Source organism: Cenococcum geophilum (genome assembly GCF_001692895.1).
Source record: "Cenococcum geophilum 1.58 unplaced genomic scaffold K441scaffold_5, whole genome shotgun sequence".
Classification (NCBI taxonomy): Eukaryota; Fungi; Ascomycota; class Dothideomycetes; order Gloniales; family Gloniaceae; genus Cenococcum; species Cenococcum geophilum.
The window spans coordinates 3059730-3085215 of NW_027137563.1; the positions used below are offsets into that span (position 1 = coordinate 3059730).

The window sequence follows — 25486 nt, forward strand, 5'->3', positions numbered from 1 at the left end:
CAGTTTTATCTCGAATACAACGCAAACATATACTTTCTAGCGCATCGCAATGGCCGATTGCACGGGTTCACATCTACAGATGAGACTGGTCAGCCTTGACGCCCCCAAACCAAAATATCTTACGCTCTCGCCCCTCACCACTAACGATACTAACCTCTAGTAAGGACAAACTGTACTCCCACCAATTATAAAGTCGCCAGTCCACTACCATCAGGCTCGACGTGAACACTGAACGGGACCTTGGCACAAAGCACGTGATCAACAACACAGTCATCGCCAAGCTGATTTGAGGATAAGACGCTAGGGCACTTCAAGCTTGGACTTTACGAATGGCCGCCTGACGTCAGTGGGAAGGCTCGGGAGGAGACCCGTCTTCGGGATGGAGAACCGTGCGTAAAAGCTTATTTAGTCCTCGTTTGATGGTGAGCCATGGCGGTATGCTTCATTCGTGACATCAAAGAGCACCTGCAATGACACAGCATCTGAGGAAAGGGGTACTGAGCGAAGATGTCGGTTCGCGCGGAGAAATCAAGCGCCGACACGCCTAATCAAATCTCCAGCTCCGCATCGTCCATGTCTTCCATTACCAAACCTCCCTCCCTATGATGGACATCCTCTTCTCTGCCGCGCTCCTGGTCCTCGAGAAATTCCATGATACCTTCAACGGCCTTTTCCTGATCAAGGAAGTGCTTCAATACTCTGGTGAACTTCGTGGTCTGGCTTCTCTGCGTCTTGCTCCTGCATAGCTGCCGTCCCGCTGTCCGTGCCTGACTCCTAAACAGCTTAAAGGCTGCCCTGTCCAACAGCACGAGACATTCTTCTTCCACAGCCACCCATGTGCTCATAAGGTCTAGCGCACGGCCTTCGAGAAACTCTCCCTCTTCAGCCACATTCGAGATAGGTTCAAGGAGTCGTTTCTCAAACCTCAGGACATTCTTGCGTAACTCCATTTCCCGGATAGACTTTAGAAAGCCTACGTCGAACCAGTGCTTCTGGACAGCCTCCCACTGGTCGCTCAAGAGCTCGGGGTTGTCGGAGGCATCGTAGAAGGTCGCAGTATCTGTCCATGGCATAATTCCGTCTTCGGGCCTCCGTTTGCCCTTGTTCTGGCGGGGGGACATACGACAGGGCCCTCTTGATCCTACTTCAACTTCGTTATCGTTATCGTCGTCAATGAGAATTGGATTGCCTCGGACATCGTCAGTGCATGATTTGGATTGCTGACCATTCCGCATACCTGAGGTCCCGCCAGTCTCGCTTGCGGACGGAATAACAACTTCATTATCTTCAATAACAATGACATTATCTGATACGATCGTTAGCAGGAGTTATCAGCCTGAGCTCGCATTCCTACCATCTAATGTACCTTTCGAGATCTGCTGGCCGTCGTCTGGAGTCGGTGCCTCCTCCATCTTCATGTCTTCCTGACCAGCTCCGCTCTCTGCCTTCGCACCGGATTGTGGGTCAGCGGCGGTCACGATGTGCCCGGCATCGCGCTGAGACGGATTATGCGTCGCATTCGGCCGGACGCTCGATCGATGGCTGCATTTCGATGTCTACCGCAGTCAGCGTGCTCTGGGCTTCTGAGTCCTGTTTCATAACCAGCATCGGCGGAGAGGAGCGTTCCTTAGATATAGGGCGTTTATTGGGGATGCCCTCGCAGGTAGTTCGGTTGCCGTCGTCAGGACTGCCGAATTGTATGCCCTTCCCATCCGCCCAAACGCCGTCGGCCTCCTCTTTGACTGGTGACTCTTGTCGATTGCCCGACTGCATCTCCAACCGACGGAATCAGATTAGGGGCATCAGCATTGCGAGTTTCATTCGATAACGGCCCTGTAGTGGATATTCTTCTGTCTAGGCCTGCTCTCCCGACCCTCTTTTCGCAAGCTTCGCTACTTGCTTCACCTGTCGGCATAGCACCTGAGCAAAGCCGCTTGGCAACCTACTCTGCCCGTCAGGATCGCAGAAGACGCGCTCAAAACGCTTGTCCAGCCCCTGGGACTCACTTCATGGCTGCATCCCGACATCCCGGCGTCACCAGGATTCTCGATCGACTAGAAGGTTAGCAATCCGAGCAAAACCATGCTTCGACAGAGGCATAGAGACGGGATATTGCTCAATCAGGGTAATGACATGGAAGAGTCGGAGAAGTGAGGCATGGTTGAGACCCATCTGATCCATGGCCGGCCATAGATACTTGTAGCATAACATCAGGTGGCTTGAGCCTCCTTTAGCGCCGATGCTCCCCCTTCTTGCTAGACCATAGCTCCGAAGCTGTCCCATCACGCGGCATAAGGCTAGCTTAAGATAAATCTACCGGTCCTCTTTGATCGGTGGAGTCTCAGCCGTGCTAGCATAATAACCGGAGGTGGCTCAGTTTTTCTACAAAGTGAATGCCTTCGCTGCTATTGGCAACCTCTCAGCCCCCAGGGCTACCAGGTGACGCGGCATGAGACCCAGACAAAGGATGGCTGAGATTCCATCGATCAATGAGGACCAGTAACTTCAGCCAGCATAATAGCAGGTGGCTCGGTTCTCCTTGGTGCTGGAGCAATGCAGCTTGGTACAAATCAGGCGCGTCAGATGTTGATAGCATATGTCAGCCTCGAGGTGTTCGCTAAGTTACTGCTGGGATCTGGTATATATAGGCCCCCAATGCCGTTCAGAGAGCTTCACAGCCATCTACTCCCCTAAAAGGCTCGCACAACCACCATCGTTCTCAACTGCCATGGAGTCACCACCAAAGAAGTACGAATCAGCGAAGGCATGTTCCGACGAACCTACACATGCATGTGCTGAACCTGGCACTTTAAATACCAATTCAGGTCCAGCTCGCGCTTGTTAGGAGGCGACGACGAATTCCTCAAGCCCCTCCTCACTACTTCAACGATACCCGATGGTACTCTCTACGAAGCTTGGGTATGGTTTCCCATCTTAATACTGCAACTAGAGCTAATTCAGATAAAGGAGAAATCTCTCTTGGAGCTGATAAACGATACCGAATCCTACTATGCTGTGACGATAGATAAAGGGCAGGAGTTAGCAGTGATAATTTCTGATCTGATTAGGCTGGAGAGGAAGGGTAAGCAATCTGACCACCAAGCAAGTCCTTACGCTCACCACACTATATGTCACAGGTGGCCCTCTGATACACCGAGCGCATAGCGTTGTAGAGCGGAGGTTTTCTATTTGGTGTCACGAAGGTGAAATGGATTGCGGAAAATAGGACGGAAGGAAGGTGACGTACAAGAGCAGTCGGCATGCGAAGGTGAGTCGTGTGGCAGCCTGAAACCCAATACCCTTGAACTATGCGAGAGTTTTGTACGCTGGCACTCTTTGCGTTTAATTGAAGGCTTTTGTTAGCAAGCACATATACCTTCAATGCTACAGCAGCAGGAAGGCCGGCCTTTTTGGTCGCCAATAGATTTCCGCGTTGGATGACAAGGCATTAAAGTAGGCATACGAAGCTTGAAGGCTGGACGATTCACTACGCTGTGCTTAGCCTGTTACTGCACCTTGGCAAATGCACCTTGGCAAATCTCGTGAAGCATGCCTCGCTCTCTTGTGTCACAGAACGCTTGCCTTGGTTCTTCTAAGCATGCCAACCAGTGCAACCCCGAATTGACTCTAGGTCGCCTCCAAACCCTCCAAGCGTGGTTGACACTGCTTCGCCGGCTTCTCATTCATTGAGCGCGCATCAGTGATAGAAATCTACACCAGAGATCTGCTGACATTACAATATGAGAAGTGTCGGGACGATATAGTTCAAAACGGGGAAGCACACCTGCCTCGCTAGGTTCTTCGACTCCTCATGTGTAGCATGTCCAGGTCGGTCAACGTCGCTTCCTACTTCCCCTCTAATCCCTCCGTTTGTCACAATATACTGACGGTTGGCGACTAATTGGTGCAGAAGCGTTTCTTGTCGCAATTGCTGACACGTATGGGCTGTCCTCGATAGCCATGTCTCTCGACAGACCTGGAATCATACATAAGCTTCCCCCGGACGAACGTACCGACTTCGAAGACGCGATCACAGACTGCTTGGTAAGTATAACTTTCATGGACAATCAACGCCCTGTGACCCGTACTCTAGTCTCGCTTACCATGAAAGAATAGCGAGAAACGCACCAGGGCTTCTACAGTCTGCGCCGCTAGGCTAGACAGAGCGTTTTGTCGCAATCGAACCCCTCTGCAATTGGCGACAAGAATCAGTGTTGATAATCGCGCCCAGTCTACACGATCGCGGCTGCGCGCTCCCCGATTATGGTCAGTTGCTGGTTTGAATTCCAATTGATCCATACGGTTCCCCTAGTGCTCAGTGAATGTACCTCGGATCTCAGCCATTTCAGCTAATTGCTGTTTTAGGAAAGTTGTATACGCGTGCACGGGCCACAGGGTTGATAAATCGTCAACTCAACTTCCACCTACAACCTCACGCGCTACTTAACGCCCATGCACTCAAAGCGCTAGTAGAGTAAGCCAAATTGCTCGCCGCGATCATAGCTAACTAATGTTACGGTCCTAGTGTTCAAAGGTTACCGAAATCCTCGCTCAAAACCGCCGAGAAGCTCACCTGCGTCGCGCCCAGCGTTGGCAGCTCACCATTCACCTCACGAGTGTCCTCGTCGTTGCCTACGCTGCTCACCTCCTCGGAGGCATTCATGGGCGCTCCCATTACAATCAAGCCTTGCCCATCCCAGTGAGCAAGCAGCTTCCTCGCCTCCATCACCTCTACGGCCATACGAAGCCTCCGGTCGTCAAGGAGCAGGCCAGCGAGGCTAAAGATACGCTCTGGCTCGTCGCTCATCGGTGGAATATAGCGGATATCCATGGCCATACGCGCGAGGTGTGGATAACGTCCGCGAACCTCTGCCGATAGGATCAACCCCTTGTACTTGCGGCTTGCTCACCCGCTCCTCATACTCGTCGGCGGTTGTAGCAACGATAGATCCTTCTTCATAGATTGCGGCGGCGAAACAGGACCTTAACATGCCATGGGTCATTTTCCCCGCCCTGTGATCTTCGACGTGTCTCAACTACTCTAGGTAAGTCTCTATACTCGCGTTGTTAAGCCCCTCTCACTGAAAACTTTGCAGCCCTCAACCCAGCTCGCTCGGCGTCATGTCTCATTGGCGGTTGATAAAGTGCCACTTGCGGCGTGGGTCGAGTACGATCGCGGCTGCCTATATAAGCGAGCGATTCATGAGACGGTAGTACTCATCTGCCTTCGCCCGGCCGTGCTCAAATGAAGCGTGGGGGGCATTGATTTCGCCCTTGTCACCACGGGCGTTAGGCGGTGCTTGAATAGCCACAGCGACAGTGAGTCTGTGCCCTTACCCTCGCGCTTGCTGGTACTAACAGCGTAGTTGTAGCGGCTGGCCTCCACGAAGTAGTTGATATCGGTCACTAGATCAACAGCGCGCACGAGATAGGTGCTGTTCCACTGAGTTTGCTAGCTTGAGCTCTTATCGACAAGGCTTGGAGTTGACCTTGATCCGCTCACGCTCGCAGATCCACAGCCATCCCCCGTGGCTCTGAAGAGATTTACGCACCCATTTTACAGCATTGTGGAACCTGCCGACGAGTCCTTGATTGCTCAAGCTTTGCTTCGTCACGGGAGTCCTTCAGCAGCTGATTCTCTGCTTCGTCCTTGTCGCCAAACAAGAGGGATCTCGCCACCGCGACGCGCCGGCAGCAGACCGCTCTTCCTACGCATTCAATTACGGTCAGCGCTCGCGGTGGCACACAGCAGCTAGAAGACATACGGCGTGGACGGCACGAGAATGCACATCATGCGCAGAGAAGGGTCTTGCGTCTTCCCAACCACTTACACCCGTCGTTGGCCCTCCGCGTTCTCATAGCACACTTTGGCTGCTTACATATACTGACTCTACCAGGTGTTCCCTCCGTCTATTATAGCAGGCCTCTCTCCTCGCGCCTTATTGCCTCCGTCACGCAGATTGCCCACTGTGGAACGTGCTAGCACACCTGGCTTTGTGACCGCCATGTCCCGCTTTAATACTAAGAAAGAAACCCGGATGTCGTGCCTACAGACGCATATTCTGTCCCAAAACCTCATAAACAGCGTGCGCGCAGAAGGTGTCCGCCGTGCCCTGCCCGTCAAGAGTCTACACGTGACGTGGCTAAGATTACATTGGACACTTTTGGAGGACGAGGAGTATGCAACGGAGATCCGCAGTGATTAGTTGGTGCAGTGTTGGTATCACTGAAGCTCCGACCTCGGTAATACCACCTTCGCCGCTAAGGCCCGGATCGTTGAATAAGTCGGCGATGTTCGCACTAGTTAATTCAACCCCCAATGCTCTCAAACTCAAGGATCAAGGTCTAGCTGTGCGTTAACCCAATCCAGGCACAGCAGAGTTGGGAGGCAGCTCGAATCAAATTTTCACCTAACTTTGGGCAGCAGCAATTGAAGAACTAAGCCGCCGCAACGCCGCTAGAGGCGGAGCTGTTGAGATCTGATATCATGCTTGGCGCCGGCCTCCAGCCTTCAGCATTACGTCTCAGCTGTGCAACTGCCCAAGAACCAGTCGTCCAATGTTCCGTTTTCCCCCATGCATAAAGACGTCCAGCGCCCAAATCCACAGATTCCTCACAACAATGTCTTTCCCACAAACTTGGATCGCACCCGAGTCGTCAAGCAATTTCCCGTACATCAGCCTTCGACCGACTCCGCCGCCTCCTTCAGCCCCTGCTCCACATCATCCTTCGTGCCATCCTTCTTCACCAATACACTAGCCATCACGGCGTGAGTACCACCATTGGCCTCCCTCCACCGTTTGATGGAAGATGGAACCTTCCCAGCATTAGGCTGCATCTGGAACTTGTGGAATACACCGTCCGCTTTTGTAACTTCCCCATCATAGTCCCACCGGACCCCAACGCCTTCTTGCTCCGCCTGGCCTTTAGGAAAGGCTGTTTTGCCGCGTCCAGCACTTGGGTTCGTAAACTTCTTCCAAGTATTGCCATCAACAGCCTTGCTGACAGCGTTCTTGAGAGCCTTCTGCATTATAATCAAGGGTTAGATCTGGAAGGTTAGCCTTATCCCACGTTTGTCTCGATGAAGGGCATGTCCTTACATTCAAAGCGTGGAGCTGCAAAAGCTAAGAAGGGTGAAGGGAGGGTCTCGACTTCGTGACCACAGGATGATGGGGTAAACTCAGAACTGTATTACATAGATCGGGTAGGAGAAGCTTATATAGCTAACAGATAAAGAACCAAGAGTGCAGGATGAGCAGGTGGACCAGGAATATCCCTTCATCTGGCAAGTGTGACTTTTCGTATTGGGCGCTTTAGGCGCTGTTGCCTGGGTTAGCATGCTGCAGGTACCCTAGCTAGCGTAATTTTATTAGTCGGCCTCACCAAATCGCGTTAATATTGCGATGCCGATGAAATGCTACAGAAGGCTACTACCAAAGACATCAAAAAGTCGTGCTATATGACGTTATGACTTTAGGTTTCTGCCCTTCCCCCATTAATCAGCTGCTGATTATATAGGAAAATTCTCCATTAGAGTCCTCCCTCGAATTACTGCCTCGGAGGCTTTAGAGCTGAAGACGTACCGCGTTTTTTAGGCGGTATAAGGATAATATTCTGCTGATAATTTAACGATTAAATAGACGGCGATAATATTAAAGCTTTTTGATTAACTATACCAAATATTATAGGCTTCCTGGCTATCCAAGCGTCAATGAGGCGCCAGCACCCTTGCTGCCGAGCAATCGCACTGACCAGAGGCTTCAAACACCAAGCTCTATCCCTTAACACGCTTGCGTCCTACGAGAGCGGGCCGTGCGCGAACACCAGAATCAAAAGTACGCGTATGGTCACGCAGCCTTGATCCTACTGATTCTATTGGCTAGCTCTTATCGATAACTGTAGGACGCAAACCAGCGTGTTAAGGGATACAGTATAAAGCCTCTAGATTGGCTTATGAGGCGTGCATATACGAAAAGTCCTTGAATTTTTGCCAGACCAAGGGATCGAACGTACGGCTTCATACTCAATACCTCATCATTTGCCCTTCAGCCCTCCTACAATCATGTAGTCTTTTGGTATACCATTTATACATCTTCTGAATCGCACACTAATCCATTTCCTCCTCAGAAAGCTGTCTAAACCTAGCTAGTGCCGCCTTCTCTATTGTACACCTTTTTGCGTAAAACTTCCTCTTAATCGGGTGAGCCATTAATTTAAGAATACTAAAGTCTGGCGAGACACCAGGGAGTGTAATAAGAGATACTCCATTATCCTTTGCCCACTTAATTATTGCTTTACTTATATAGGCTAAATCGGCGTTATAGTAGAGGGTAAGACCGTAATCTAGAAGCTCGTCTTGGAGGGAAAAGAGGACTACTTTAGTATATACTTCTGTAGTCATCTTCCCTACTAAATTAGGCACTTCGTACGGTATAACCTTCCGCTAATTATAGCCTATTATAACGCCAATATTTAGAAGCTTAAGGTGTTCTTTCTCTTAAGCCTTTGCTTTTATATCCTTCGTAGTAACCTTCTTCCGGTGTATATTAGAGGGTTTATATTAATACTCCTTCCCCTCAGCGTGGTCGATTAAGCGGCCAGTCCGTAGACTAACCGTCACCCGATTGATCGCCCAAATTTTAGCTGCCCAATCCAGTCAGTCCATGAAGTTATCCGTCTTAATCCGGACTGGATCCGACTGATAGAGCTCTTAGTACCCCTGGATACGCGTAAAAGAGGGGTAGATAGACGCGTTCGCGTTGTTTTTGGTCCGTGCATGGTCCGTGCATTCACTATTTCCCCCTAAATTCCCCCTAAACTATGCCTAAAAAGGCTTAAAACTAAGCTATGCTGCCCTGTCCGCCGTCTGTAGACGTTTGCAATCGGGCCTTATTGATCAGGCCAATCCGGCCGCTCTAATTAAGAGGCCAATCTGGCCGTCTGAACCTTAACGATCCAGACGTCGGGCAACTAACCACGCTGACTTCCCCTACTTCCCTCTTATACGCTTTGTTATTTAAGGACCAATACCAAAGTGAAACTCGTCGTAAAAGGCTACGTCTTTTTAGTTAAGGGAGTGTGGTCGAAGAGGGAGTTGTATATTAATCTAATTTGTCCGTGAAGTAGCTTATGCCTTTATTAACTCCTTCTCCTCCTTATAAACGCAGTTTATAATCCCTTTATCGTCTTAGTAAGCTCGTTAAATTGCTTTAGGATCGATTATACGGTAGCCTGGCGTTTTAAAGTGGTAGGTTTAAGGTAAGACTACGCCGGAAGCTTCTGCAATATCTGTCTAAGGCTTGCCCTTGTTATCAAGTAGGACTAAATCATCGTTAAGGTAATTGGCGATTGCAGCTGTCTTTGTTCGTGTAATCAATCTCTTTCTCCCTCGCGGATCTAGGCTAAAATCAGGTATACTGTAAAGCGTTCTAGGTTGCTTTAAGGCTAGGATTCGAGACTGAGTACGTGGTGGAACGCCGGTAACCTTGTGGACGAGCTCTTGTGGAATAGGAATACAAAGCTCTTATGAAAGTAGCTTTACGGCGAGTACTGGAGAGCGTTATAGTGTTTTAACTTGACTATCTAGTTGCAAGAACTCAATTGGAGGTGTAAGATAGCGCGCGCGAGACCTGCGGGTCCTAATTGGAGGCATTGGTGCATGTAGTTGATAAATTAGTTGGTTTATTTACATGTAAACAGACGGTTTTTGGTAGTTGCGCACGTGCTAAATTTCGGCCACTTATTTTGGCGACGTAGAGGCTGCTCATGCCCGGACGGCGGTTTCAGAGTCACTGTTCCACATGCAACGGATATTCGGGGCATGTCGAGGTGGAGAACCATAGTGACGGTTTCTCTGGCCGAGAAAATCGTGAGACACCTGGCGGCGCGCCTTGCGGGCAGCTTACAGTCGCTTCAGAAAAGGATGGGTTTATGTCAGAAACCATGATCTAGTACAGAAATTTACCGAATCCTCACCTGTTTAAACCACTTTTCTGTACCCACGCATGATACCACCTATCCTCCATACCAACACATCGCCGTTGCCTATTTTTTGAAGCTATTTAAAGCCTATATTTTTTCCTATTATAGTTAGCGCTATGGTATATAGGAGGAGAGCTAAAGCACCTAAGAATACTGCAAAGAATACTTCTAAAGCGCCTTAAGAAGTAGACCTTACCGTTAAATCTGCACTAATACCTCCTACTACTGTAGAACAGTCCAAAAGCTCTTAAACCTTTTTTTTAAATATGGCCGTGTACGCTAATAGTATAATGCTATTTACTAACGTTCTACCTATCTTATTTAGAGTCTTTAAATTCTAAGAGTTTGTCGCCGAAAATACGCGTTAAGCCAGCAAATATTACGGCCTTCGTCCTTTCTAGCTTAATTAATTAACTGCTGTTATTACATTAAGTTTAAAGGATCCTATAATACCTAAAGAAGTTAACAATGTAGATAAATGGCGTAAAGTAGAGGGAATAATAGAGACACAATTAAAGTACGCGAGGAAGGCTTTTTGGGTTAATCTTACAGTTAGATATAAGACCGCTACTACGCCTCTTAACGCGTCTACTAAAGCTAAAGATGCTAAAATTACTACGGCTGTTAATACGCGTATTAAGGCAGCGCTTTAAGCGGTAGGTCTTTTAACTAAAGTAGCGGCTAGTAAAAAAGTAGGGTCCTCTAGTAAGAATTAGAAAGGTATAGTAGAGGAAGTTATTAGTAAAAAGAAGAGATTAACTACTACTAAAATGTAGAAAGAGGCTGCTAAATGACGTAATTATACAGAAGCTAAAGGCAAGCATTTATACCCGCTACTTAAACATTATCGCTGCCTTTAACAGCACTGTAAGAATAAAAAGCACGGCGTTATATACTGTCTTAAATTTAAATTAAAGCACTACCCATTACAAGCTTACTACTAGGCGTGCTAGTTAGAAGTAATTAAACAGAAAAGAGCTACGCTTAATATACTAGATCTACTACTACTGTTAAAGATTAGGTATAGTAAATGTATATAGGATAGGGAAGATAAAAAAGATATAAAGTCGGATAGCTATAAGTACCGTTAAGGTAACTCTAGTAGCATAAATAAATTAATAAGCTCCCCCCTAAGATGATAGTAGCGACAAGGAGAGGCTTATACTATAGTTATACAATTACTAGCCAATCCTATTCCGCAGTAAGACTAATTAGTAGCGGTAACAGTTTTAATAAACTAGATATAGTAGTAGAACTAGTAGATAATACAATAGATACAAAATGCTATATAGGCAGCGCTACCTCCCGTACAACCAACTATCGCCAATAGTTATTTTATAGTGGATCCTACACCGAATACAAGATCCTTATTAGTGCCGTTATTACAAAGCGCTCTATTAGTTCTAGCTTTATCCTCTAAAACACCTACCTATTACTATCCACCCCTAACTATACCTATAAGCCTACTACCTAGTAGCCCCGCCCGTAGCGATATTAAATAATTAAATAGTAAGCTTAGCGCCTTTACTAAATAGTTATAAAGCTATTACCCAGTTATTATTAACGCCTTTACTAAAGCGGAGTTAATTTTAATTAAGGAGGACTACAACTTTAAGTTACTTAAGTATGCGCTACTTAATAGTGGTATGGGCTATATAAAGCTATATAGGATTGGTTTAATATATAGGCTTATTAATTGCATAGTAAACTGCTTAGAAGACTTTAAAATAGATTAGTGACGTTATAATACTATAGTAAAGGCTTTACTTAACGTCTTAATTAGTAAGTACCCTATATAGATATATTATAAAAGACCAGACCTTAACCTTTTTATACTACCTCTTAATTCCTACCCGTAAGAAATAGCCTTTTGCCCTCTTATTAAACCCTTATTACTCTACTGCGTGGCTTAAAAAGTTACTAAAGTTATTCTATAGTTCAGCTTTAAATCAATAAGTACGCAGCCACTGCTTTAAGTCGTAAAAAGAAGCTTTAATTGGATTAAAATTGGGTAAGTAAGGAGGAAAATATTTAACCCTAACACTAGTAGCATTATAGAGGCGTTAAACTTCCTAGGTTTAAGTAAACAATAGTATTAAATACCTATCCTTTATAGACACTACATACCTTATTGCGATAGATTAATATATTATCTATTACTAGAACTAAACGAGGCTATAAATAAGGCTATATACGAGTAAGAACCTCGTTTTTTATCCACTTAATAAACATTAGCCCGTTAACAGCGCCCTAGTATATTAACTAGCCAGGCATATAGCCCTAATAGGTATACGCTGTGTTAGCGACTCAGTTAATCGAGGCACAAGCACGGCAAGAGGGACGCGCAAGCCTGTATGATTGGTAGTCTATAAACGAAGATCTAAAGCTAGAGAAAGGAAAGGAGAAGAAGAGCAGCGCCAGTCGAAGTAGGGTTCTTTTATACGGTCCTCTAGTCACGTAACCGCGAAGTTCTACCAAGTTCTACCAGTGCCGTAACATTACCCCCCCCTCCGCAAAAGCCTACCCTTAGGCTTTATAGTCCGTATTATGCTTATAGGGCGTTCTTATCTTTATGTTCTTCCGGTAGCTTATCGTCTTCGCTATACTAGCACTCTATTTACTCGTCTAGGTACTTTAAGGGTCCTGGTTTATTAGGGTAGCGGTTATAGAATTCTTAAAGCTTATAGGGACTACTAATAAAGTTCCATACTGGGTACTAGGTAGGATCTAGGTCATAGCCTTTCCAACTAACGCAGTACTTTAGCGTTTTCCTTACTAGTTTATAGGCTAGTACTTCTTTAATTTCCTATTTATTGTCGCCATTAACTTAAATCGGTAGGGGAGGTTTGTTCTTTTATCTAGGCAATAGGTCATTTATAGCTTTCCGTAGCTTATCTAGTGAGAAAACGGGGTAAACCTTAATTAAATCCGGGAGCTTTACTTTATATAAGTTACCTATCTTCTTAAGGACCTTATATAGTCCCGCCATCTAATAGTCTAGCTTACGGCTAGGCCGTTCCGTCTTCCAGTTCTTTATTATAACCTAGACTATATCGCCTATAGTAAAGTCGGGTTCGCGCCTATACTTATTTGCCTACTGTTCCATTAATTTCTAGGCCTTTTCTAGATTTATACAGGCTACCGTCTAGGCTTCCTCTAAGCGCTTAGCGTACTGCTAGGCTTCCTTATAAGACAGTTTCTCGCATACGGTCCGTAGTCCTTTTGGTCTATCCCAGTCAAAGCTTATTTAGAGTAAATACCCTATTTCTAGTTAGATAGGTGCAAATCCTATAGAGTTATAGGGTAAGGTCGCCTGGGCGTAGTCCATTAGGGGTAGCAGTTCGCCCTAGTTGTCCTAAAAGTAGTTAACAAAAGGCCGAAGTCTCTAATCTAAATATTAATTCACAATCTCCATCTGGCCGTCTGTCTAGGGGTAGTATACTATAAAGAGCTTTAGCCTAATACCTAGGATCCGGGTAAACTCGTTCTAGAAGGCCGATATAAATTACGGGCCGTAATTGGATACAATAGTATCTAGTGGTCTATAAATGCGGTAGACGTAGTAGATATACAGTCAGGCCGCCTCCTTGGCATTAATATTCTTATAATAGGGAATTAAGAACGGGCGCTTGCTAAAGCGGTTAACTAGAATTATAACCATATCATATCCGTCGCGGTCTATTAGTAGCTTATAGAAGTCTATAGAGATATGCTGCCAAGGGCAGTCGGGTATTAGAAGAGGTTTCAATAGTCCTAGGGTCTTATCTCGTAGAATTATAGATCTACGGTAGCTGTCGCAGTTCTATACATAACAGTTAATATCTATAACTATTCCAGGCTAGTAGTAGCAGTCACCAATAATCTTACAAGTCTTATTTTTTCTAGGGTAGGCCGTAGAGACCTAGGCATAAGCTTTAACAATAAGCCAGGTCTATAAGTTCTATTCCTTAGCTACTACTAGCCGTTCCTAGTACTTAAGTAGTCCGTTTTTAAGGGACCATAGGCTAGCAACGTTCTTTACCTTTTTACAGTATTCCTATAGAGAGGGGGTCGTTTAGTTGGCCTATAGTAGTTTATTAATAAGGTTAAGTTCGGAGGAGTTAATAGGACATATCTTGGCGCCCGAGAAGTCCGTGCTTAGTTCTGCCCGTATCTAGGGGTTAAGGTATTCTAGTTATAGTAGCGTCTAGGTCTATAGTAAGATCTTCGCAGCTGTCTAGTTATCTAGGTCTTACTTACGCCTTATAAAAGCGTCTGTATAGTTTATAGCACCTAGTCTATATATAATTAAAAAGTTAAACTAAGATAGGGTATCCGCCTAGCGTGCCTACCGGGCCGTAAGGGCCTTAGTTATTATAAAGTATTTTAGGGCCTTATGATTTAAAACTACCTTAATCGGCTTAGGGGTCCCCTCTAGCTATACACGCCAGTACTAAAAGCTAGAGATAATAGCCAGCATTTTTTTGTTATAGATATGGTAATTTAGCTCAGCATCTATTATAGTCTTTAAATAGTATATAATAGGGTGCCACTCTCCGTCCGGTTGCTTCTAGGAAAAAACACTAGCTATCGCGCCATTTAAGGCATTAGTTTCTAGTATTAAGGGCCGTTCCAGGTTAAAATAGGTAAATAGGGGAGCCAATACCAGCCGTTTCTTAAGCTTATTAAAGGCCTGCCTATATATAGCGTTAAAGTAAAAGGGCTAGTCTTTTCTAGTAAGACGGTTAAGAGGCCAGGTAATCCTACTATAGTTCTTAATAAAGNNTTAGTAGAAGTTANAAAANCNTAAAAANNATTNNACCCCCTTTACGGTCCGTNGGGGNGNCNACTAGTTAATTACGGCNNTTTTCTCTAGGTNGGNNTTAATTCCGTCNATACTAATAATAAAACCTAGGTACTTTATACGCTTAACACTAAACTCTAACTTCTTAATGTTAACCTAGAGGCTAGCCTTATAGAGCCGTTATAGGACTTTATAGACGTACTCCTCGTGTTCTAGCTCATTCTTAAAGTAGATTATAATATTATCCAAATAGGCCGTATAGAAATCGTCAAGGTAGTTAAAGAGTATATCGTTTATATACCGCTAGTACGTAGCTAGTCCGTTAGTCAGTCTAAAAGGGAGTACTTTATATTTATACGTTCCGTAATAGGTCCAAAATATAGTAAGATCTTTAAACCTAGGGTCTATCCTAATTCGGTAGAAGGCCTAGCGGATATTAAGCTTTATAAAGACCTTAGCTCTACTTATTTAGGCTAGAGTCTTATTAAGTAGGGGTAGCGGATAGCAATCCTTGCGGGTTATATTATTTAGCTTATAGTAGTTAATGCAGAAGCGGAGTCCTCTATTTAGCTTTTTAATAAAGAGAATAGGTAAGGTAAAAGAGGCTTAGCTAGGCTTAATAAAGCCCTTATTTAGGTTATTAATAAGATACTACTTTATAGCCTATAATTCGGTAATAAACTACTTATAAAGGGGGCTAAAGCTAAGGGTGTTTTCTTTACCCTACTTAATCTCAATCTTGTAGTTATACGGTTAGTAAGGTAGAAGTATATTAAACGCTGCTTTAAAGAATACGTCCTTAAATTTCTGGTATTAATAGGGTAGCTTTTATTCTACTAGTTCCTCATCTATAAGCTCACTTTCTTATCCACTAAGCTCGTTTCCCTTTTCCTTAATTATTTAATTAATTTTATATAAGCTTGTCGTAAAGGCGATAGTATTAGGCTAAACTAAGTTCTGGTAGAATCCTACAGCACTAATATAGTAGACATTAACTGGTAGAAGGTCCGCTAGTTTCCTTATAGCCGTTTTCCAAACCGTATTTTACGGTCTAGGGTTTATAATCTTTCTTAGCTCCTATTCCATCTTCCGTAGGTTATCCCTCCAATCTATTAGTTTAGTATAACGTCTAACATCCCTTACTGTTCTTTATAGCTATATAGGGCCTAAGCTCTCCATAGGGGGCTTTTTTAGGTTACTACTAACTTCCTAGGTCTTTAATGCGGGTGGTGTAATATAGGTAGTTTAGGGGCAATATAGTATACGGATCCGTTGCAAATTAAGTTATATATCTTCCTTAAAGGCCTAGTCCCTACGCATAGTATTAGCTTAGTAAATAGTATTAATCTAGGGCCGTATAAGGTTTTCTATTATAATGCTGATTTCTTTTATAAAGGAAGGGGTTNNGGGTAGGNTTTNNGGCNANGTAAGCCGTCTACTCNNTANNTNAAGCTATAAGCCTAAATAGGCTAGCCATTTTCGCCCTAAGATTATATTATAGCTACCTAGGTCCGTAATAAGGAAGGGGGTATTATACTACCTTCGTCCGTTAATACGGAGGTAAATCCGCAAGATAGTTGTAATAGGTAGTCCTATCTACCCATTATACCCGTAAATAGGAATTAGTTTAGGCAGTTCTTTAATAGGTGCATTTAGAAAGTTAGCCAGCTTTACGGCACACTAGGTGTTTATTAAGGCAAAGGTATTTACTCTAGAGTTAGCTAAAGTAGAGGTTAAAACTTAGTATTTATTGCGGAATAAAGTATAAGGGATAGTGTAGCTTCTTCTACCAACTAGCTAACCTAGATTAACATCTGACATATTAATCCCTTTTAACCCTAGAGAGGAGTCTTCCTCTAGGGTTCCTCTTTTTCCAACTCTATACTATCCTTCTAGATTAATAGAACCTTGTCTACTTTCGCGTTTATTAGGTAATCCTTTATATAGTAACCTTTCTATCCGTAAGAGAAGCAAGCTCCTTAATTACTAAGGGCCTATATATAGGGGTTGCTATATATAGGCCAAGCATTCGCCAGACCTATAGCAGGGCTAGCTATACGGCTAGCTGCTAAATTAGCGGTAGGCTATACGGGTAGTGCTGTAGGGGTTACTAATCGTACTAGGGCATTACGGGCCGTTCTTATATTGCTTATAGTCTGATTTAAAGGGTTTTTAGCTTTGTACTATTTGGCGCGTGCCTTAATTTAGCAAAGGCCTTAGTTAATAGCTAAGCACTAGTCTATAAGTTCCTTTAGCGTCTATATAGTAGTAAAAACTAGTAGTACGGCTCGCTATAGGTCTAGGGTAAGCTTATTAAATAGGTCTAGTATTAAATCTTCCTAGGGAATTTAAGCCTAGCCGGCTAGGTGCAGAAAGCGGGTCTAAAAGGCCGAGAAGGTCTTTGTTATTTTTATATTTAGGCTTTTATAATTAAGTTAGGCGTTTTATACTTTAAAGGGGTCCTTATAAATAGAAGACAGGTAGACAATTATCTCTTCTTTAGAGAGGAAGGGCTTTGTTAAGTCCTGTACATACCGCGGACATAGGTGCGTCTATACGTCCCCGCCAGTACAGCCGAAGACGTAGGCCATTTTAGCCTAAGTAGTAGGGAAGTAGTCCGCATTAACTTCAAGCTTATCCTATAATTAAAGCTTCCAATTATTAAATATAGGGTCAGTTCTGTCTATAAGTAATAGGGGGTATTACGGCACTGACCTGACGCATACTGTTTTATACTATCTTATACTGTTCCCTACTATTAGCTAGCCTACTACTAGCGACTTGGCGGCCGGCCCTACTATTTATATACAATACCCCCTTTCCACCTTCTTCCCCTCTTTATACCACAACGTAGTTATTTAGTCTACTTTATTGCAGCACTGTAACAGTTTATGGTATCTTTAATTTGCGCCCCGTCGCGATTACTAATTCCCTATACTTTAGCTAATTAACCTTCGCCCTAGAGCAATCGCAACCTATATACGCCTTTGCTGAAACTAATACGTCCCTAGCATAGTCCTAGAATAATCCTTAGTTTTTACCTAGCGCCTAGATGGGCAATACTAATGACGCCAAAATGGCCGAAATCTAGAACCCCCGTGATGTTTTTATAGACCTATTTATAGAGATATACCCCAATATCGCGTAAACAATCCGCTGCTCCCTACTATACCCTAAGACCTTTAAGCCTAGTAAAGCTTACCTTACCCTTATTAACTATACTAATAAGTTCCTTAACAACATTAAAGTAGGACTATAGTATATATATAACATAAACACCGCTAATAAGAAAGCTAATAAAAACCTTAGTGCCCTTATCGCTTCCTAGATAGGAACTATTAACTCCTAAGTAAAGACTATTACCATTCTAAAATAATTAACCCCTATAATAACGGTAGTAACCTAGCAGAAAAAACGGAGATCTAAAGACCCGCTAATATTTAGCGGAAAAGGTACCCCGCTAGAACAATAAGCTAATTTTAAGACTTGGTATATTAAGATTAAGGGAGTCTTCAACTAGAACTGGGACTACTTTAATATAGTTTAGTCCCAGATCCTTTACATCTTAGATATACTAGAGAATAAGGCCTATAAGTTTATTAAGTAGGGCCTAGAGCTTATATATAAGAACCCAAATAATATATTTACGTGGAAATGGCCTACTAAGGAAGATATGCTTAAAGACCTTACTGCCTATTATAAGGTCCTTAATATAACCTAGGTTATAAAGAATAAGCTTAACCATTTCCCCTAAGGCGAGCGTAATTACTAGTCCTAGAAGGGAGAGCTTAATAAGCTAATAGTCTGCGCTAAGAAGATAGACGAATAGAAGGTAGACCTACTCTAAAAGTTTATCTCTCTAAAGATAGAAGAGCTAGTACTTAGACTGGCCCACAAAATTAATAATAGCGACTATATAGGTTAGAGCAAGTAGATAGATATATTCGCTAAAAACCTCGCGAACTATGTATACTAAGCTAACCTTAAAAAGAACGCTAACTACCGCCTACCTACCTAAGCCCCTACCCCTATGTTAACCCCAACCCTAGTAGTAATTAGAGAACCTATAGACCTTAATGGAATTTTAGATACGGAGTATAAGCGCTATATTAATAATAGACTATGCCTTGCCTGTGGCCTACCTGGCCACTAAAAGGATACCTATAACCCCGCTAAGATAGTAAACCTAGTCCTAATGCTACCCCGTTAAATAATGCGAATAAATAACCGCGGATGCGGCGACTATAAAGTCTATTATAAACGCGGCAACCACGGAGCCTATTATAGCCGCGGTAGACGACCCCCCCCCTTTAACTTTATAGCTTAGTTACTTTAAACCATACCCTATATAGGAGCCCAACCTGTTAACAACGCCTAGTATTAGCAACTTCGCGCTAGCGAATATAAATACGGCCACATTATTAGCGAGGTATTATTTTCCTATACCCTAACCAAAATAGAGATAGACACCGCCAGCTAGACGGACACTGGACCGCCCCGCTAAAACAGCCCTATACCCTAGTCATTAAAAGGTAAACCCTTAAACTAAGTCGCGCCTAAGGGTCTAAACTATATAAGGAGGAAGACGAGAAGATTAGGTCCCTATTACTAGATTAATTAGTTCTTTCTATTAGTAAACTGCTACTTAATCTTAGATTAGCAAATAGTAATAAGAAATTAATCCTTATTTAAACCTAACTCTCCTTATTATATAACCTATACCCCTAAGTTTATATTAATATAGTAAGCCTAGTAGACTCTAGTAGTACTATAATAGCATTTGCTGATATAAAGTCTATTATAAGAAAGTATAACGTTATAATTAAGAAGCTGCTAGTACCTAGGCTACTACGCCTTATAAACAGTATTTTAACTTCGCTTATTACAGACTACTTTACCGCCTAAATATTAATCGGCCTCTATACTAAAGCTATACTCTTTTTCATTACTAAACTCTTGCCTACTACCCTAATTATCCTAAGTATACCCTAGCTTTAGAAGTACAAGCCCTATCCTAGCTTTAGGAAACTTAAGATTCGCTTTAACTTAGACTACTACTTTAGGCACTACCTCCTATAGGGGATAGCCGACGTTAACAGGGACGCCCTATATAGACACTCAGCACTACTAAGCCTAGTGCCTAGGACTATATACAAAGTCCTAATAATAAAAGACGTTCCTAATAAAGGGGAGCCTATATAGCTGTAAAGAAACAAGATAGTAGAAGACTAGACTAACCTAGCACTTAAAACTAAAATAATAGGCTAGCTAGCCCTGCTAAGACTAAGGAAGAAGGTCCGCTTTGCGCTACTACTACTAAGAAACTAACCCTAACCTAGGCACTATTTAAACCCCAGCCGCTTAGCCTAACACCCGGAACTAAGCTATATGCTATATACGCATACTATAGCTTACGTTATAGTAAGGACTGGCTATAGAACTACTGAGACCCGGATAATAGAAACTGCGCTACCGTAACGCTTAACCTTACACCTATCTCCCGCGCGTACTATATAGGGCCGCCGCCTCGTTTCTGCCCCCTTAGGCCGACTAAGCCGTGCTAGCCTAGCCGTAGCACTAGAGAGCCAGATATACCCTAACCTAGATAATATTAAATACACCCGTGCTATTAATTTTACCTAGTTTTATAAATAAAAAGACGTAAAGGTAATAAGGATCTATATAGCGGAGCTAGTAGAACTAGTTAAATAAGATAAGTACCAACAGCTACTTAAAGAGCTGCCTATAGGCCTAATAGAAGTACTAAACCTATTAGAAAGGTCTTTCTACCGGCTAGTGGAAGGCGACTATATAATAAAGAAAGCCTATAAAGCGCTCCCCCCCTATTTCTATAACTTCCTTAAAACAAATCTAAAAACCAAACCTGAGCTTTTATATTGGAAGATAGTCGATACTAATATTAAAAAATTCCTAAAAGGCAAACCAGGATTAACCCGCAAAGATATTCTACAACACCTACTAAAGGAGTTTAGTAAATATATTAAGCACTTCTTCCCTAAAAACGTAGATAAGCTGCCCCTTTACTAACCATGGGACTATAAAATTAAAATTACCCCCAGAAACTAGGCCCCGTACTATAAAAATAGACTACTCTTACCTACTAAACTTAGGTATATAAAGAAGTAGATTAATAAGATACTAGATAAGGGTTTTATCCGCGAATCAACCTCACTAGCTACTGTACTACTCCTCCTCGCTACTAAGCCTAGCGGCGGTGTATAAATCTACTATAACTACCAAGGCCTAAACATAGTTACTATTAAGAATTAATACCTACTACCACTAATCCGCGAGATACTTGACGCACTTTATAGCGTTAAGTACTTTACTAAACTTAATATAATTGCTACGTTTAACTAGATCCGGATTACGGAGGGCCATAAGTAGCTTATAGCATTTATTACCCGGTTCGGACTCTATAAAATACTAGTTATACCATTTAGCCTCTATAACGCACCCGCTATATTTTAGAACTATATTAACCATATTTTATATAACGCCCTTAATAACTACTATACTACCTACCTTAATAATGTTTTTATCTTTTCTAAAATATATACTAAGCATACTAAGCATATAAATAAAGTTATCCAAAGATTTAGCAATGCTGGACTTTAGATTAATATTAATAAGTCTAAATTCTACTCTACTAAAATAAAATACCTTAGCTTAATTATCTCGACTAATGGTATAACTATAGACCCTAAGAAGATACAGGCCTTATAGGAATAGAAGGACCCAACATTAATTAAAGAACTATAATAATTTCTTAGCTTTGCGAACTTCTACTAATAATTTATCTAAGGCTACTCTACCATTACTACACCTATAACAAAACTTCTAAAGAAGGATATTAGATAGCTATAGAGACTAAAATAAGCTAAATCATTTAAGGCCCTTAAGGGAGCCTTTACTTTAGCACTAGTACTAGTATACTATAACTATATAAAGAAAACAGTAGTAGAGACAGACGTATTAAATTAGGCTTCTAGTGGAGTCCTTTCTTAGTATAATAATAATAGAAAATTAAAACTGGTTGCATTCTTCTTTATAAAGCACTCTATGCCGGAATATAACTATAAGATCTATAATAAAGAACTCCTAGCTATTATTAAGGCTTTAAAGGAATGGCGTCCTAAGCTATAAGGGACTAAGGAGCCGTTTAAAATTATTACCGACTATAAAAACCTATAGACGTTTATAACTACTAAGCAGCTAAACTAGCGCTAAGTCTAATAGGTAGAGTTCCTTTTATAGTTTAACTTTGTAATTATATATAGACCCAGTAGCAAAGCCACGCTCCCTAATGCCCTAAGCTAGCTACTAGGAATAAGGCCTAAGGACGCTAATAATAAACGCCTCCACTACCAAGCCTAAGTTATTATACCGCCCCAGAAAGTTAACCTTATAATCTTAGAAGAATTACTATATAAGTCCTATAACTCTAATAACACAGAGTTTATAGCCGCTCTAGACCCTAAAATAGCTAAAAAGTTACTAGATAAGTTAATCTGGCTAGAATACTAGGAGAATAAACTCACAAAAGATATGGTAGCAGCCCTATATAATTAAAAAGCTCGCTATTAGCCAAAGAAAATTAGAAAATTACTCCGTTGCGATAAGTTAGAATATAGTATTATTAATAGATAGATCTACTTCCGCTAACGTCTTATTATCCCTAACGCCCTAAACCTTTACCTAAAAGTTACCTATTACTTTTATAGCAGCGGCCCTACTAGTTACCCTAGCCGGGTTAAGACTTTTAACCTCTTAAACTAAATATACTGGTAGCTAGGAATCTCCTAGTTTATAGCTACCTTTGTTAAAGACTATACCCTATACTTTCGCACTAAGACTTCCTATTCTGCCCCGCCCGGTTTCCTAAAGCCACTAAAATTACCTACCCGCCTATAGACCAATATCTTAATTAACTATATTATAATGCTACTAGTATACTAACGCCACGGTAAGGTATATAAATATATCCTTATTATTATAGACCGCCTAACTAAAATATAACACCTTATTTTAGTAACAGGACTCTTAATAGAGGAGTTAGTTAATAGCTTTGTTAATAACGTATATAAGCTCTACGGTGCACTAAGTACGATTATCTCTAATCGCGGCATATAATTTATTAGCGACTTCTAGCGACGATTAAGTAAACGCCTTAAGACAACCTTATAACTAAGCTTAGCCTAGTACCCAGAAACGGACGGCTAAACTAAAATTATTAACGCCGCCGTAAATAAATACCTTTATACTTTTGTTAGCTTTATATAGAATAACTAGGTTAACTACCTACCGCTTGCCGAGTTTACTATAAATAACTAAGTTAACAAGAGCATAGGTATCTCCCTATTTTTTACAAACTATAGCTTTAACCCTTACCTTGGAATTAAGCCTGCTAGCCCCTATCTACTAACACTATTAGTATAAGTAAAGAAGGAGTTCTTCCGCATAGACTCTATAGCCAACCGCTTTAAGCGGATATTAATATAACTTAAGGCCCTAGCCTGGATTTTATAGTAACGCTATAAAAACAATGCTAATACCCATAGAGATAAGAGCGCGTTATTTTATAAAGGTAACATAGTTATAGTTAGCTTAGAAAATATAAAGATAAATAGACCTAAGAAGAAATAGGACAATAAATAGGACGGCCCGTACCCCGTACTCGCAGTATACTAAGGGGTAGTCGTAGTAGACCTCCTGGACCACATCTAAGTAAATAAATCCTTTTATACATCTAAGGTCCGCCTCTAGGCTGCTAAAGAGATCCCTAGCTAAGCAAATATTAATACTATAGAGCGCCGTAATATATAAGGACGAGTAATAAAGAGAGATAATAACGGCAATATAGAAGACAAATGGGAGTTTAAGAAAATCCTTAATATACACGATAAAGACCCCCAGGGCCTAACTTATAAGATTAAATAGAAATATTATAAGGATATAACCTGGTAGCTAAAGGAAGACCTAAAGGGTTATAAATAAGCTGTACAGCGCTTTTATAAGCAATACCCTAAGAAGCTAAAACCCCTAGACTAGGCACGAGATAAGGAAAAGTTACGCTAAGGTTGCGGCCGACCACCGCATTAAAATTTATGGTGGTTAAGATGTTATAGAACTTTAACCAGCAGTTAAAGTTATTTAATTGGCCAAATTTTTACTAAGAAACGCCACATGGACCAATTTGGGTAGCAGTATGGAGTTCTACTAACCTTACTCACTAAACTGACTAATTAGGATTTTCCATGCCCGGTATGGAAAATCGCCATTAGCTTAGTTAAGGGCAATAAGCAGAACTAATATCTTTACGGTAGAAAATAGGCAACCCCATACACTGCCTATTTTTAAATTATCTATTTAGTTTGGGGACTAAACCATCTGGGGGAGAGGAGTACTGTTACGGCACTAACCTAACGCATACTATTTNATACTNTCTCNTACTNTTNCCTACTNTTAGCTAGCCNACTACTAGNGACTTAGNNGCTGGCCCTACTATTTATATACAATACCCCCTTTCTACCTTCTTCCCCTCTTTATACCACAACGTAGTTATTCAGTCTACTTCATTGCAGCACTGTGACATGGGGTCTGCGACCTTTGTGGACCGCGACGATGCTAATACTATATATTAGGCTAGAGCCTTAAGGACTATAGCAAGTCTCTAGGTGTCTAATGATTCCTCGCTAGGCGTAGGGGGTTCTCTAGCTTTAAGCAGCTCTTAAAGTTGTTTAATTTTAGCATTAGCTGCTGCGAGCTCCACTTAGGAGTTTAAGTTAGTTGCTGTTTTACCATCGGAGGTATTCAAGGGTCCTATAGCTGCTTTGCCGGCTACTATATTTCTTAGCATCGTGGTATAGTTGTTAGGGTAACCTCCGGTAGGATTCTGCAGGGGTTTTAGTTTATGTATATTCTATAGGTCTTGTTATTCTTTTCTATTCTTCTAGTTCTAGTAATATTCTTTAGATCTAATTCTGTGTTCTATTCTAGTTCGTAGTCCATAAATATATTTAAGTTCCTTCTTAGGAAGAAAGGGTAGTTAAGCTTTAGATAATATTAGCGACTTAGTTAATTAAGGTACGAGTACGGCAAGAGGGACGCGCAAGCCTGTATAATTGGTAGTCTATAAACGAAGATCTAAAGCTAGAGAAAGGAAAGGAGAAGAAGAGCAGCGCCGGTCGAAGTAGGGTTCTTTTATGCGGTCCTCTAGTCACGTGACCGCGAAGTTCTGCCAAGTTCTGCCAGTGCCGTAACACGCTGGTAGCAAGCTCTATCTTTTAGATCTCTTTAATTCCAATATTCCTTTAGCAGGCTTATTAATTGGCGCCTATCTATACTTTCTATCTATTATCTTCTTATTATAAGCTAATTTATTAATAAAGACAAACTAATTATATTTATAGCCACAGATTCGAATAATCTAGTTATCCCTTAGGCCTAGGTTACGCTATTACGTAATTATCCTTATAACCTTTCTACTCTATTTTCTCCGCTTTAATCTAGCTAATAGTGTGCTTCGTGCTACTATTATATTATATTTATTATATAAAAACTAGAGCATCTCTTTAAAATAGGCGTCTGGGCTATATAAGAGGTATTTAAGGAGGCCCTAATTAGTACGCGTTTATTAGTAAAATTAATATTAATATTACCACCTAATGTTATACATCTAGAGCTTTATCTATAAGCAGT

The 25486-nt window shown here is 42.1% G+C and overlaps 4 protein-coding genes across 4 annotated transcripts; all 4 read right to left on the bottom strand.

Moving 5' to 3' along the window:
* Window positions 1–548: 548 nt before the first annotated feature.
* On the bottom strand, window positions 549–1773 carry K441DRAFT_674036 (uncharacterized protein; the record flags this gene model as incomplete). Its single annotated transcript, XM_067650706.1, has 4 exons — window positions 549–1189; window positions 1238–1306; window positions 1367–1556; window positions 1603–1773. 4 exons carry the CDS (start codon window positions 1771–1773, stop codon window positions 549–551), a joined length of 1071 nt encoding a protein of 356 aa, XP_067508587.1.
* Window positions 1774–4333: 2560 nt separating this feature from the next.
* K441DRAFT_653519 (uncharacterized protein) lies at window positions 4334–4974 on the bottom strand. The gene is made up of 2 exons (XM_067647551.1): window positions 4526–4974; window positions 4334–4474 (listed from the first exon to the last, which is right to left on the bottom strand). Exon 1 carries the CDS (start codon window positions 4829–4831, stop codon window positions 4529–4531), a length of 303 nt encoding a protein of 100 aa, XP_067508588.1. The 5' UTR covers window positions 4832–4974; the 3' UTR covers window positions 4334–4474; window positions 4526–4528.
* Window positions 4975–6676: 1702 nt separating this feature from the next.
* K441DRAFT_684555 (uncharacterized protein) lies at window positions 6677–7030 on the bottom strand (the record flags this gene model as incomplete). The annotated part of the gene is made up of 1 exon (XM_067651793.1): window positions 6677–7030. The coding sequence occupies one exon, from the start codon at window positions 7028–7030 to the stop codon at window positions 6677–6679; it is 354 nt and encodes a 117-aa protein (XP_067508589.1).
* Window positions 7031–8584: 1554 nt separating this feature from the next.
* On the bottom strand, window positions 8585–8793 carry K441DRAFT_653529 (uncharacterized protein). The gene has a single exon (XM_067647552.1). It carries the CDS (start codon window positions 8776–8778, stop codon window positions 8617–8619), a length of 162 nt encoding a protein of 53 aa, XP_067508590.1. The 5' UTR covers window positions 8779–8793; the 3' UTR covers window positions 8585–8616.
* Window positions 8794–25486: the final 16693 nt, after the last annotated feature.

Bases quoted from the DNA above. Each gene is read 5' to 3' on its own strand.
- K441DRAFT_653519 (XM_067647551.1), bottom strand. From the start codon at position 4,831: ATGGATATCCGCTATATTCCACCGATGAGCGACGAGCCAGAGCGTATC.
- K441DRAFT_653529 (XM_067647552.1), bottom strand. From the start codon at position 8,778: ATGCACGGACCAAAAACAACGCGAACGCGTCTATCTACCCCTCTTTTA.